Source organism: Camellia sinensis, chromosome 4 (genome assembly GCF_055761805.1).
Source record: "Camellia sinensis isolate YWXY chromosome 4, ASM5576180v1, whole genome shotgun sequence".
Taxonomy (NCBI): Eukaryota; Viridiplantae; Streptophyta; class Magnoliopsida; order Ericales; family Theaceae; genus Camellia; species Camellia sinensis.
In genome coordinates this window covers 51,360,320-51,375,170 of record NC_138964.1, presented here as the reverse complement: position 1 = coordinate 51,375,170, position 14,851 = coordinate 51,360,320, and the positions used below count along the sequence as shown (strand labels likewise).

The 14,851-nt window shown below is 38.5% G+C and overlaps 1 protein-coding gene and 1 pseudogene across 1 annotated transcript; one reads left to right on the top strand and one right to left on the bottom strand.

Moving 5' to 3' along the window:
* Positions 1 to 5,355: 5,355 nt before the first annotated feature.
* Positions 5,356 to 13,058, bottom strand: LOC145823333 (BTB/POZ domain-containing protein At2g24240-like; annotated as a pseudogene).
* On the top strand, positions 8,818 to 11,039 carry LOC145823332 (asparagine--tRNA ligase, cytoplasmic 1-like). The gene is made up of 3 exons (XM_082922897.1): positions 8,818 to 9,426; positions 9,552 to 9,625; positions 10,889 to 11,039. The coding sequence occupies exons 1-3, from the start codon at positions 9,179 to 9,181 to the stop codon at positions 10,930 to 10,932; spliced, it is 366 nt and encodes a 121-aa protein (XP_082779023.1). The 5' UTR covers positions 8,818 to 9,178; the 3' UTR covers positions 10,933 to 11,039.
* Positions 13,059 to 14,851: the final 1,793 nt, after the last annotated feature.

Here is a 14,851-nt window from a genome sequence, read left to right as displayed (position 1 = left end):
TACCCGCAGATAACTGATTCTCATAACTGACACTGATACTGGTGTCCTCAGGTTTGATACTCAAACTTGCAAACTGACATGTACTTTCCCTATAGAAATACATTCTAGAAGCACATAGCAAGTAAAGAGAACAAAAACACCCCTATGTTGGGGTAGAGTTTCCCTGTCCTATTTTGTCAGGAGCTAGGGTTTCACTACACACACAGCGGTTTTCAAACAACCTAACATCGGGTAAGCAACCTGTCCTAACTTGGAATGGTCACTATGGATTCCGAATATGCACTAGGTCGAATGGTCAAAAAGGGTGCCCCGGTAAACCGGGGTTTGTGTTCCCATACTGTCAGAGCCCATAGCCGGTCAGCCTTATGGACATGCCTTGACAAGACAAGCCTCCGGCAAACCGTTCAAGAATGGCAGATGGCAAACACTATGTTCCTAGGCGCACCAATGCACATGCAATGCAAAGAAACACAAAAATGAAATCAAAACAGGATATCATGAGTTCGAGTCAAGCTCTCTAAACTCCCCAGCAGAGTCGCCAGAAACTGTAACAAGTCCGCGAGGGGGACCTCGCTGCTACAGTTCGGACTCGCGATTTTTGTTGTCGCGGTTCTTAATCTGAACCAAAGAGTCCAAATCTGGCAAATCGTTTTGAGAAACAGATTTTTGAAAAAGTAGTGCCAAACATGGACTGCTTTGCCAGATACAGAGTTGCCACCTAAATATTTTTAAAATGGGGAAATTTAGGAAACCCTGACTCGATGCCGAAGGCCACATGTCCGTCATCACCGGAGTTGTCTCGGCTCGGGAGCTTGGGTACGATCGGGGAAGGTCAGCTATGAGCACCCCCTTTCGCCCGGTCCGAAGACCGGCCTCTACTAACCATGATATCCGATTTTGAAAACGTTATGTGTTCTTATTCCATTTATTAGCCTAGAATTACTATGTTATGCGCGCAGCAAACAAGTATAGACTAGATTGCCTAATTTGGAAAGAAACATTGCATATCCGTTTGTTTTGAAAATGCTTTGAAATTTGCTACTCGCAAGTAGGCTAAAACACGGATTTGAATGAGTTTTTTCCAACTCAAACAATCCAACCTTCACCCACAGGCATTCAAACAGTTTAACATATAAGCATTTAGCCGCATGGCAAGCATACTGTCATGTTAACATTCACATACATGCGAGATGCTAAAGCATAAATACTTACATCGTACTCTGTGCCAAAACAGTAAACTAGTTAGCAAACATGCGTGTCCTAGTTCATGTTAAATTGCCTAATGCAACACATACAGGATGCAATTTAGATAGGCTCGGTTAACCTAAGCATGGCATATGTAATGCGATCAACTATCACATATTCAATTTTTGAATTGAAGTACAAATGCAGTTAGCGTGATGTACCGAGCCTAATGCATGTAATATAAATGCATGGATGCACACATGCATAGCATAAGGTATGCTAAATTAAACATGCCCTAATCTACCATCATAAGCAGGTAAATAAAAGGGAAGAAAAACGTGAGGTTGGAAGACATACACACACTCACACACACTTATTACAGATTTGCCCTCACTCGGAGGGCCCAAATAAATATTACAGTCCCAAATAATAAACAAATAAAATTATTACAGAATTTCTAATTAATTAAAAAAAGATGCAAAAAAAAGAAGAGGGTGGCCACAGCCTTTGCCTCGGGATGCACAGATGATGCATGCTCGGTCCGCCTTGCCCGGAAACTCGCTGCCATAGCATTGCTGCCTCTGTTTACACTGCCCTGTCTCTCTGAAAATTGCCAAAGTCCTGGAGCAGGTTCCTCACACATTGCAGAGCACCACCGGCCAGACAGAATTCCCACCGGCACTCCAGAATTTCCATCGGCTGTTGAATTGATAATCGGCACTTAAAATATTGCCGGCCGGGGCTGAATTCTGCCGGTCGGCAGAAACTTCCTGCAGAGACAGTTTTGACAGCAAACAGAGAATAGACAGTGCATGGCATGGGGTTTTCAGGCACATGTAAGCATGGTCATATTTCCTATCATGCTTGGAACTCAAGGAAGCATGTCCCTCGATCCCCGAACCATCAATGGTGCATGGTGGCTCAAAGAATCAAATTTGCCATTTGATATAAAGATGCATGCAACAAACAAAATGAGAACCGAAGCCTTATCAAGTTGGAGTCAAAAGCCCCGGTGACCGGGAATCGAGGCACATTACATCACTTGAAGTATGAATGTTCCTTGATTCCCACACTTGGTTTGACACCCCAAACCAAGTAAATGCAATGCATGTTATGCAAACATGGCTCAAAATGCAACATGATACCAAGATGCAAGGCACAACAAGTACTATGCAACCAACATGACAAATGTGTAATGCCAAGCATACAAGGTGCAAATGTGATGCAAACATGGACCAATTTGGGAATGGGATTAACATGCTACGAGGCTTAATGAAGCAACCATGCGACAAACATGGAACAAGCATGCAATGGGGCCTTAAGCCATAAAGGGACAGACCTTAATCCGCCCCAAAACAGTGGCCAAAAGATGTCTAAAAGGTGGGCCAATACTCATGCTAACAAGCAAACTAATGGTCCCAAGGTTAAGGCACAAAAAAAAGACATTTTACCCCCACCAACATGACCTCTCATGGCATGATTAAAACAAGTAAAAACAGAATTTTACAGACCAAGATAGGACTCGAAACCCTCCTAATATGGCAGCCAAGGTGACTCCCAAGAGGCATGTGCACCAAGGCTCATTCCTAGGCATAAGAGGGTACACCCTCAAGGCATAAAAGAGGTCATGCATGCACACATACAAACATGATTCTTGGACTAAAATGTGGTCCTAAATGATGTTAAATCATGAGGGTGATCACAACCATGCATGCTAAAGGTCAACATGCTCAAAGCTTTCAAGCCAAAATACATAGCACCCATAACAAACATGTCAAGCATGACCAAATGGATAACCAACAGACTTTAAGCATGGAAAAACAATACTAAAAGCTTCATGGAACTAAGCCAACACACGCAAGAATCATGGCCTAATCATGAGATGCACTTCTAAGCAAAATGGAGCAATACAAAGCAAGTACTACAAGCATACAAGGAGGCACAAATCCGGCCAAAAACAGAGGTTACATATGACCTAAAACACCTAAAAAAACTTCTGAAATAAGGCCAAGAATGATCAAGCACACATGCTACCCTTTTAAGCCAAAAAGTAAGGAAACAAAACAATGAAGGGAGAGGGGTGTCCCTCCCCTATGCAAGACTTCAAACCACCTTTTTTAACACTGAAAATCAACTGGTTTTTAGTAGTGAAAGGACCAAAACACTGAAGTGAACAAAGCCTTACCAAAGAGGCACCAAAATGGACCAAACAAGGCCTAGAAGGGTGAGTTTGCACTCAAACCACAAAACAACCTTAATGAAAGTTCTAAAGCATGAAAATACAAGCCCTTTTTATGTTATACACAAGAGCTAAAACAGCAAGCAAGATAGGTAAAAAACTATTGCAAGTTTGGGGAATATAAAGCAAGATGCTCACCCTTGAAGAACCTTTGAAGAACAAATGGTCTAGCCCTCTTCTTTTGATCAAAACCAGTCCAAAAACTCAAGAATCAACCCTCCAAGTCCCTCAATCTCAGAGTAAGGTGTAATAGTGTGTGTAATGGTGCAAAAGTAAGGTAAAAACACACTTTTGGGCCAAAAATCACACACAAAGGAGGAGAGAGAGGGAGATATAGAGATAGGATATATCTATATCTCTAAGCTCTGGTTTTTGCTTCTAACTTTCTAACCTAGATCAAAGAGGAAGACCCCTCCTCTTACAAGACTCCCTCTTGCAAAGCTTATACAACAAGCTTGGTTAGAGGGAGATCCCTCCATACACGTGCATGGAGGGAGGCAGAGTTGGTGCCAACTATCACAGCTGGCACAAAATATCTCCAAAAAGTGGATGAACAGTGGTCGGCTGCCCAAAAATGTCATTTCGACAAAAAAAAGTGCCGACCGGCAAAAAACTACGCCGACCGGCAATAAAATGTGCCGACCGGCAACAAAAAGTGCCGACGGCAGCAAAAGACCAGCCGGTGGCCTCTAGCCACTGCCAGTGGTGTGTGGGGATGCCTCACAAGGCATTCCCTGCCCTTCCAAGGCAAAACACAAGTGTTCGGTGTGAAACCAGACACTAAACGGTCAAGTTCGGAGATCCTGAGGCAGGGCGTGCAAGCCGAGACCTCCGGGAACTCCAAACGAACACAAACATGGATTATCACCGAGTGTTCGAGCGGTGACGTCCAAGTCTTGAGGACGGTCAAAAATGGGGTGTCTACAACGTCACTCATAATGTGGGTTTGAGTCACAGAAACAACACAATTTCTCCAAAATTAGAAGTAACATTGTGTACATATTATCTTTCTCAAATCTCACTATAGTATAAGTCTCGTGCATTAAGTAGTTTACGTAATAGTAAGACTCGAATTTGGACATCACACTTAATAAGAGAGCACTTCATCTATTAGGTCAACCCTTAGTGATGTAATCAAGCTCCAATCTCAGCATCACAGATGATAAGGGAGAGTTTTATCCACTAGGCCAACCCTAAGTGATAGTCCTCTTAGTTTAGTGTCATAAAAAATTGACAAAAGCAAAGGGACCCTCGAACAAAGGATGACTGCTTGAATGGTAAAGACATTAAAAAGAAAGTAGTCATGATTTGTTGATGTGGTTGTGATCATATGCAGATTTGGTGCCCCAAAATGCTCAAGATATTAAAGATTCAATGTATATATGATCTTGCATATAGTTCACAAACTGACACATCAAACTGGAATGAAAGCAATGCAAACCCTAACAACTTTTTTCCAAGTGAGCTACCTCAAAATCTATTCACCACCCAAGCAGTTGAACTACTCACATGCAAATCAAATATACCTCTCTCTCTCTCTCTCTCTCTCTCTCTCTCTCTCTCTCTCTCTCTATCTAGGGAATAAGAAGAGGAATCAACTTTGAAAAAGCTAGCGGTCAAAAGAAAATAAGGTCCACAAGAGAATGAGAGTGCCTTGTACTTCACAAAACAAAACAAAGCAAAATAAAAAAGAAAAGTACATGACAATAAATGCAACTATGCAAGTATATCCTTAACTTGTAAATGCATTTAGTGGAGGGAAACAAAGATTTCAAATTATGGTAGTTGAGAAATCCGTTTCATTACTTTGTCATTTACACACAGCATATACCCTCAACTTATAACCGATAAGCATCATCTCCAACTCCATCTACAAATTTAAAGACAAAAGGCTAGAAAAGCAATTAAGATCAAAATTAAAAAACACATAATTAAGTGATTTGCGCTAGTGGCGTCTCCCATATGTCAAACACATTCTCCTCATTATGAAGAGCAAAAAGCCTATCACCACCAACCGAAAAATCACAAATTGAACCACCATAACTCTGGTGAAGCCTCGATGTTAATATCCAATCTGTACCACAAAACACTGAAATACTATCATTCATCGACAAAAAAAGCTGTCCATCGTGCAATGCGAGTTTTGGGTAACACAGTTCCTCAGGTATCTTCCTTTCATCAACCGGCTCCTCTAGCAGCACCACACACTCCCACCATAACTCCTCAAGTCCATGAACCCCAAATCCTCATACTCATTCACCACGCATATTGATCCAGTCTCCTCCATTACTATGGCGTCCCGGACCCATCTCTCATTGGTTGCTGGAGCTCCAACATCAGACCAAGACCAAACCATACTTTTATCCCTAAAATCCAATAGACTAATGTAACAATTGTCGTTCCTAGGAAACAGAGTTACAACTAACAAACGGTTAGTGCTATGTGAAAATTGCAGCCTATCAGCCTCACCAAGTGACCACCCAATTGGCTCATAGTAAAAATCAATCTGTTTTCCAGTGATTTGGTCCTAAACACCAATCCTATACTCATTGCTCCTACCTTTACAACTACTAAATCTTGTAATTTGAGTTAAAACTCAAAGCACCAACTGTGTAGCTTTTCACTTGATCATCATGAGTGACTTGAAATCTATGCCTGAGCTACCCTGTTCATGTACTAAACAGACATATCCCGCCACCGCTGTGGCCTAACCGCTCACACGCGATGACCACGATAGTCTTCGAATCGATCCAACCGACATCATTAACTCTCTGGTAGTCAAGATTGACTGGGGGGGTGCTCTTCTAGCATCCAATCATAGACATGTACCATACTACCATGTACTACATAGCATCCGCTATCCGGGCCGGGCCGGATGGCAGTGCCGTCGCCAGGTGCTTGGCCCGTCACAAACTATGAAAATTGGAGCCTGTTTCCATCGAATTGGCCCCATTTCACAGTCCGAACATAGTCGAGGAGGCCATAAAATAGGGTTTCTCCTTGGAGGAGCTTTTTAGGGATGTATAGAGCTCCCTTATTCTGAGAGGGTCTAGGAGGACTGGAAAGCAATTCGGGTTTTGGTCAATGAAGTATTCATCGAAATTGTGGGTTTAGAGGTTCCAATTTTCGTCGAACATTGCGCCGAAGAGGGAATTTCAGCCGACATTGGCAAGTGTTGTTGCTGTGGTTTCAAAGATCTTGCCTCCAACATTGAATTTGACTATCTTTTTGAATTCTCATCGCTTAATTGCCAACTAGTTAGGCAGATCAAGATGGGAATTTGAAGTTGGGAGGCTAAGAGAAATAGGAAGAGTCCACTTGTGGAGAAAATTATTTGTGTTTTCTTGGAAAGTGTGGGAAAGTAGTTAGGTTATTAAAGGAGTTGAATTTAACGAAATGGGTTTGAAAATTTGAAATTGACACTACAAGAAAAGTGAGATTTAATGGCGTTTATTTAACGACGTTTTTTTAAATGTCATCTTTTGTAATATTTAATGACATTTTATGAACGTCACATTTTTTTTAACATAAAACGACACCGTTTTTATACAAGAGGGCGTTTTAAAACACCTCCAAATGTCCAACTATCCCACGCTCTCTCTCTCTTTTTTCAAATGTTGTATATTTTGAGTCCTAGGACTAGAGGTGTTCGCGGTTCAGATTTGGACGGTTTGCTGATCGGTTTGGACCCGCCCGCATTTATGCGGTTTGGGGAAAAGACAACCCGCAACCGCCCGTAGTGCGGTTTGCGGTTTGTGCGGATAGGGTTCGCGGATGTGCGAGCGGTTGCGGGCGGTTTGCGGATTGGACTTTTTTCTTTGAAAAATTATTTTTGAGCCTTATTTTTTTCCCATTTGGTAAATATTTATTTTGGGCCCTTTTCTCCCCATTTTCTAAAATGCTCCAACATTAATAATTAATGAATTAAAACTTATAAAATTAAAAATACAACAAAGTCAATTCGTAACACAAACAAATCATTCATAATCCTAAATCAAATCATAAACTAACACAAGCATATATTTCAAAATCCCAAACTATAACTCCATATTCATTAAGGAATTTAAAATTCCAAATCACACTTCATCCGGGACAAGTTCATTTATGTAACAATAATAATATGATCAGTATTTATTCAGTTTCAGTTGATATAATACTATTAGCAAATGTAATGTTAGAGTAAGTTCAAAAAATAAAGGGTGTTTTGTTTTGGACAAAAATATCTAGGTGGGATATAGAAATGAAATCAATAGTTTAGATAAATAAATAAATAAAGTGCGGGCGGTTTTTTGCGAGAGCGGGTTAAACCCGCAACCCGCAAAGATGACATATTTCAAATTGCATCCACCCGCATTATATTTGCGAAACCGCCTATTTATATGTAGATTGAGCGGGATGGGCGGTTTTTGCGGATCGGATAAACCGTTGCCCATCCCTACCTAGGACCCAAAACACTCGCTCGCTCGCTCGCTCTCTCTCTCTCTCTCTCTCTCTCTCAACCTCTCTAAACCCTAATATCTCTCAACCAATCGAATCAACCTTCTTCAGCCCCGTTTGATCCAATCTCAGAGTGATTGGTGATTCATCTCAGATCCAATCTCAGAGCGATTGGCGATTTCGATTTTGATTTCGAAGTTCTCTCTCTCTCTTTCTCTCTCGATTTCGAAGCTTCACCGCCTCCACCATCTGCATCGGCGAGGGGAGCGAGCACCATCGTCTACTAAGGTGAGCACCACCGTCTCTCTCTCTCTCTCTTAAGCTCTTCCTTCCTGTCGAGTTTGGTCAGATAGCGAAAGATCTCGACGTTTCGATTGAACTTACAAAGAAGTTTCCCATGGTTACGAAAGATCTGTATGTGTTTTCTTTCCTGAAAGTTATTTTGATGGAAAACGGATCTAGAAAAATCAGTGAGTTTCTTGCATTTCAAGTTGATGACGTTGAGAGTTTTAGAGAGAGAGAGAGAGGGCTATAGAGATGACTCTTTCTTCTTCCTGATTCCAGCATTAGGGCTTTGGCAATGCATTGATTAAAGCCTCGATCATCATTGCTTTTACATTTATTGGTAATTATTCGCAGAATATTTAAAAATAATAATTTATTTTCTATATTTTTAGTGTTGTGTTTGGGTTTGCAATCAGTGTTTTGAAGGAGTTTTTGGGGAAAAAAAAAAAAACCCTGAAATATCTAGTCGTAGTGATAGACAAATTTTCTTCTAAAAATCTAGTTCATTTTTAGCATTTTCATTATTAAAGTACAATGTTGATTTGGTTGTTGAGACTTCCTCATTTATAAGAGAAAAGTAGGTGTTATTTTCTCACATGTTAGTGGCTGAAATAAATTATTGGAACAGTTATATGGTGTCCAGGTGTCATATGCTATTATAGTACTGTTAATCTAATGTCTACATGATCATATATAAATAATAAAAAAAAAAGAAGCATTTATAACAATCGCTTTTCTAGAGTTCATATTAGGCCTATTGAATTTCTTATTTCACTTGTCTATCTTCCTTTGAAACAAGTGGATGACATGTAAAGGGGCAGAACAGATGGATGGAGATTGGAAAGGGCTCCACTTGAAACTTGTAAACAAGATTTTATTAAATTACTATGTAAAATGTGATAGACCAACTGTGCTTTTGTAGGACAGCTAAGGCAGTTCATCTTTGATTGTTAAGGTTTTTAAGCTTTGTGGTTTTGTTGAATCCTGTTGTTCTAGAAGATACCAAACATTTTTTATGTTTTGTAGAATGATATGAAGTGTGCAGAGGCATACGTGAAGTTCATGTGTCAATGGTTGCTTGATAATTGCCCTGATGATATGGAATTTATGGTTAAAAGTTATGACAAAAGTGCAATTGATCGTCTACGATTGGTTGCTTCGACCGACTTTGTCTGCCTTTCTTACACGGAAGCAATTGCAATTCTTGAGGAATCATTGAAAGAAAGGCACTTTGAGAATAAAGTGGAACGAGGAATAAATTTAGCATCTGAACATGAAAGGTAGCGTGGCTTCTGCATCTTAAATGTGTTCTTTGATAGCTGTGTCTGTAGTACTGATGTTATGGTTAGTCTAATCGTGTAGATTCTTGTCTGATCATTTGAACATTTGGTTTACTTAAAAGTAGAGTCAAATCCAAGAAATGCGGAAATACTCGTCGTGATTTTGATCTCATCGTCACCAATGCCCAGACTAACGAAGGTAAACTAGTTGATTTTGATTCTATTTTCATATTTTCAGTGTTTTTTAATTATTGTTGTGTTTATGTGTTTTCTAGCAAGTTTTTAACTTTTTGATTTTAATTCTTTTTTCATATTTTGATTCTTGTTGTGTTTAATGAAGGTAAACTAGAAAACTAGCAATTATTGCGGTGTTTTCATATTTCATATTTTGATTTCTGGCAATTAATAAACTGTGTTCTTATGTGCATGCTTGTATTGTGCTCTAGATTTCATTGTTAAGACAAATAAAATGTGGGCTCACGCTTCTTCCTGCCCTTGATTTAGCAAAAGCTTAGTTAATGAAATTTGTTGTACCTCCTTTTGTTAAGCTTATCATTAGAGTTGCACCTTTTGTTTATTATTTTTTGTATGGTTGGATTTGTATTACGTGTGTAACATCAAATGGTAAACAAAATGTGGTGAAAATAAATATGATCATCCTAGTTGTAAGAATATAAACAGCTAATATTGTAGCAGTGAACGTCCCCTATTTGAGCATGTTATAAGCTGATGTTTAGTTAAAGTGTGAGAATAGTTCTTTAGAATTCATATGTGCCATCCATCTGAAGAAGAAAAGAAAAGAAAAAGAACAAAAAATATATTTTTATTGTTATCTATAAAATAATCATATTCTGGAACTGATTAAGAAAAACAAGAACTGATTAAATGATCTTTTGACAGGCTTATCTTGTCACTTCCTATATTCGTACTTTTCTTTTCCTTTATTCTAAAAAAGCATATCACTCTGCTCATTAACATAGCCTCTTAAGTTCCTTGGTGTAATGTTCCTCAATCCAAATCTCTTGGTATAATTGTTTTGACTGTAAGTTTTGTTGTGTGCTATATTTTGTGATGAACTGTGAGAGGTAGGTAACATTTTTTTTTCCATTCCCTTTTTGTTACCCAGATGAGGTGTTGCCTGATTATAGTAGTACAGAAGATCAATTATCTAAGAGGTTACTTTGAAATGTTTTTTCAAATTTTTTTTTTTTTTTTTTTTTTTTGGGGGGGGTGAAAGTAGCATTTCTGTTTTGGTCTAAGAGCATGGACTTTTAGTGTTAAACGTTATGTCTGTATCTAGTTTATTCCTCCCAACACCTTTGATAATCAGGACCAGGATTGGGGTTCTTTTTTTTTTTTTTGACATTTGAGGTTTAGCATTTTGTACCCATAGATATAGTTTTCTTTCTTTTGTGAATTGTAAATGTAAATTTGATTAAATGGATTCATAAATCTATTTCAGGCTGCGAGATGAAAATGGTCACATTATTGAGCACACTGAGGTAAGATTTCCAAGTGTTGGAACTGAAACTGACATTGAGATTTTCTAGGGTCTAATATGCAGTAATTTAGTGGCCAATAACTTCACAGTGGAAAGTTCAAACAACAAGTGATTCTCTCCCTGCTTTTTGTTTTTATTACATACGATTATGAACATTCAGTTTCTTTCCCATTAAATTGTTTTAGCATTGAACAACATGAGTTGGTTACCAGCACCTACTTGAGCAGTCAAACATACGTGACAGTGCTGCTAAATGCAATAGTTTTTTGAACTTTTTATGATGCTGATATGTGCTCATAAATATATGTGAAATAATGACGAGGGCACCTTTCTAGTTCTGAAGATATGGAATATTTCATTGATCTTATATGTAGTCTAGATATTGAGTTGAATGGGATTTACTGTATATAATTATGTTTTTGTGTTTCAGTATACATTATTTCTCTCCTGCATTCTTTATAATGGTCTTGTGTATTGGATTTGATATGATTGCCTGATAACTAAAGAAACACTAAAGATTTTTATGATTGTTCGACAACTAAAGGAAACTATTACAATAATATGCATTCTTCCTCTGCTTTCAGTGTTTTGCCTTCAGCAGTGAGGTGTCTTCAAAGGAATTTTCCCTGCAACCACAATTCTTCTGTCTGTAAGTGCAGTTTAGAAATCTCCTAAACTATGATTCTGAGAGTAGAATATGTACATCCATAATACAAGGATAAATGGGATCACATCTATTTGAGATCAGTGTATGAATTTTACTCATAAATTTTTAATATGCAATTTTGAAACATAGATTATATAATTTGGTGTAGTGGACAGAATGGACTCAAATTTGTCTTTCTATTGTTGAGAGAACCCCCAGCCATAAAGTGCATTAAACCCATAAAACATATATGAACAACGAGATATGGCTGATATTTACTTTTTGTTAATTAAATGACCTAATTGAATTCAATCTGATAATTTTTTTCTTTCCTATTGATTGACAGATTATAACATTTCAATTAAGTGTGGTGGTCCACAGATTACATCTAACAATCATATTATTTACGAGAGGAATAACGGGACTCTGGGTCCAGCTTCATATTATGTTACCAGTGAAAATAAGTGTGCAGTAAGTAATGTTGAACTTTTCATCAACAGCAGCCAGCCTCAGTAGAGAAGTTTCTCTCTATGTGTCCGGTAAAAACTGATCTTAGGTTAGGATTTGATCCGGAGGAGAAAGGAGAAGCAATAGGTATGGTAACTCTTTCTTACACAATGGTTGCTGTTGTGATTCACATATATTATGATTTTGTTTCTAATTTTAATTTTAGCTTTACAATCATGATATTGTGCATTGTGCATTCCTTGTTTCTTGATCGCATCTAGATATGTGCCATTTTCCTGTTTTTTATTATTTGAAAATCACTCGGTGAGGAGACATTGAACCTCCATGATTGTTCTGGTACATATGATTCTATTTCTATAGAATGATCTTTTTATTTTTATTTTTTTAGTTTTAAATATATATATTTTTTAATTTGTGCATACATGTTAATCATATAATGTGTGACTAAGTAAAATTTAATAATTATTCTTGCAATTTGATAGCAGAATTATATCTTAAAAAAAAACAAGTTGGATGGATCTCCATCACATTTTTAACTAATCAAAATGTGTGTTTTATTTGATCACCTTGTCAATTGCACAATCGAGATGATTTTTGTCTATTCACGACATGTCATGATTGTTGTTTCTAAGTGCTAGTATATGTACTAGAGACTAGAGTAATGAATTCTTATTGTGAAAATGCACCCATATCCAAGAATTTTTAGTAGTGAGAAGCGAAAAAAACTGATGTAGTCAATAAATTGTGGTTTAGTGGTATATAACAGCTTGCAAAAGATGATGGTCAAGAAGACCAACAAACCCAAAATCAGGAATTATTAGATCGAAAGAAAGATCATGTAAAGATGCTACGACCAAACCGGGCCTGAATCACTAACACTTGTTTTCATATATTTTGTGTGGATAAGGTCTATTAACTGAAAGCATATATCTCTAGGAATATTCCAAATGTTTGCATTTGTTTTATGGTGTGGAGAAGTGGTTCGGAAATACTCTTCTGATCCTGGGGAACGCTCATGATCCTCTTCTGGTCACCTGAAAAGGAATAAACACTCCGGTCGGGGATAAGCTAAATAGAATATTACAGAGATGAATTAAATTAGCTAAGCACATTAACTAATTGATTATAAAAAATGGCAAATTAACAAGCTAAGTAAAGTAGTAAAATGGCCTCGAGGGGGAGGGAGACATGCATGCTCAGTTTGCTTCGCCCGAAAATGCATTGCCTTGCTATGAGTTGCCTCTGTTTGCACTCGCGGTGATCTCAGAACATCATGTGAACTTCCAGATTGCATCTACCCCAAAACCAGAACACTTTGGACAATTTCTCCTGCAGATGGCCGGCCGACCACCTCAATCGGTCAGTAGGCTACCTCAACTGGCCAGCCGGCTAGTGCAAGTGGTCGGTAGGCTAGTGCAAGTGGCCGGCCGACCACTTCTCTTTCCAGAATTCTGCCTTTGCTGCAACAGAGAGCAACAGAGCCAAGACGATGTATTTGGCAAGAAATGTGTGTACCACTACCCTCATCATCATGTCTCAAGCTCAAAGGAGTGTGGTGCTTGGCTCTCAAGCCACCAATCAAGCATCTCAATGCATGATGGCCGAAGAACCAAGCTTGTACAAGTTTAGTGAATGCGCACACAAGACTCAAAGTGTCGTCACCCTATCATGCATGATCAAGGGTGACAATGACCAAGAAATGCGACACGTTTAATCACTTCAAGTATAAAACGTTTCACATTTCTTGTGTTTGGATTAACGTCGGATCCAAACACATGCAATGCAAACAACATGCTTAACTTAGTCATGTTTTACCTTTCTCATTTTGTTTACACATTTTAGATTACCGATTAGTCCATTAACCGATTAAGTCTAATGTGAAAAGTACTCTAATTGGAAAGATGGTCTAAGCCACAAGTGCCTTGAGCATGAAAGAGGTTTCATGCTGTTGGTTAGTAGAAATCCTCAAGGGAGGATTAAAACCATTAGGCATGCGAACCTCAATTCCACATTCAAGCCATCAAGGGGCTCAAGACTACTTTCAAAGAGAATGAAATTTTGAAATAATGGAGTGCAATGACATATATTTCAGCACTAAAATAATATGCTAAGTGGCTCAAAATCATGCAAACAACTCATGTAATGCATATTTAAAGGCTTAACTCATTAAGCTGATGAAAGGGGCTATACTACAACCTCGCAACACAAGCCTCAAAGAGCCAAATCAACTCAAAACAGATTTAAAGCATGCCAAAACAAAGGCTAAATCATGCTGAGATTGAAGCTTAAAAGGGAAGAAAATCATGCTCACAACTTGGCTCACAAGCAAGGCATAAGGTGCAACTCTCAAAAGCATTTAAAGAGTAATACATGTGAGCGTGTGGCAGCGGAATATGCTCTGAAACCACATGCTAAATGATGCCATATCATGCAAATAACTCAAATGAAGCATGCTAAGAGCCTTAAAGCACAAAGCTAGTAGGACCATTTACACTATAGCTATACAAAGCAAAGCACATGTGACCAAGACCACTCAAAATAGAGCTTAAGCATGTCAAAGCAAGGCCAAAAACATGCTGGAATGGAGCTAACACATGCTAGAATAATAGGCTACTACATCGAGTAAGCTAGACTAGCAAGCATGATTACACTACAAGTGTAAGAAGCAAGCAAGAGTTGACCAAACCAGCCAAAAATAGAGTTATAGCATGTCAAAAAAGTCACAAAAACATGCTGAGAACAAGCCATGAGATGGTAGGAAAAACATGCTCAACTACCAGGCCAGTAACACATGCAAACAAGATGTGAGG

What these genes read in the sequence shown, in the direction of transcription:
- LOC145823332 (XM_082922897.1), top strand. Translation starts at nt 9,179, where the DNA reads ATGAAGTGTGCAGAGGCATACGTGAAGTTCATGTGTCAATGGTTGCTT. An exon ending in TTAGCATCTGAACATGAAAG is followed by an intron (nt 9,427 to 9,551) that starts GTAGCGTGGCTT and finishes ACTTAAAAGTAG; the next exon opens with AGTCAAATCCAAGAAATGCG. An exon ending in CAATGCCCAGACTAACGAAG is followed by an intron (nt 9,626 to 10,888) that starts GTAAACTAGTTG and finishes AATCTATTTCAG; the next exon opens with GCTGCGAGATGAAAATGGTC.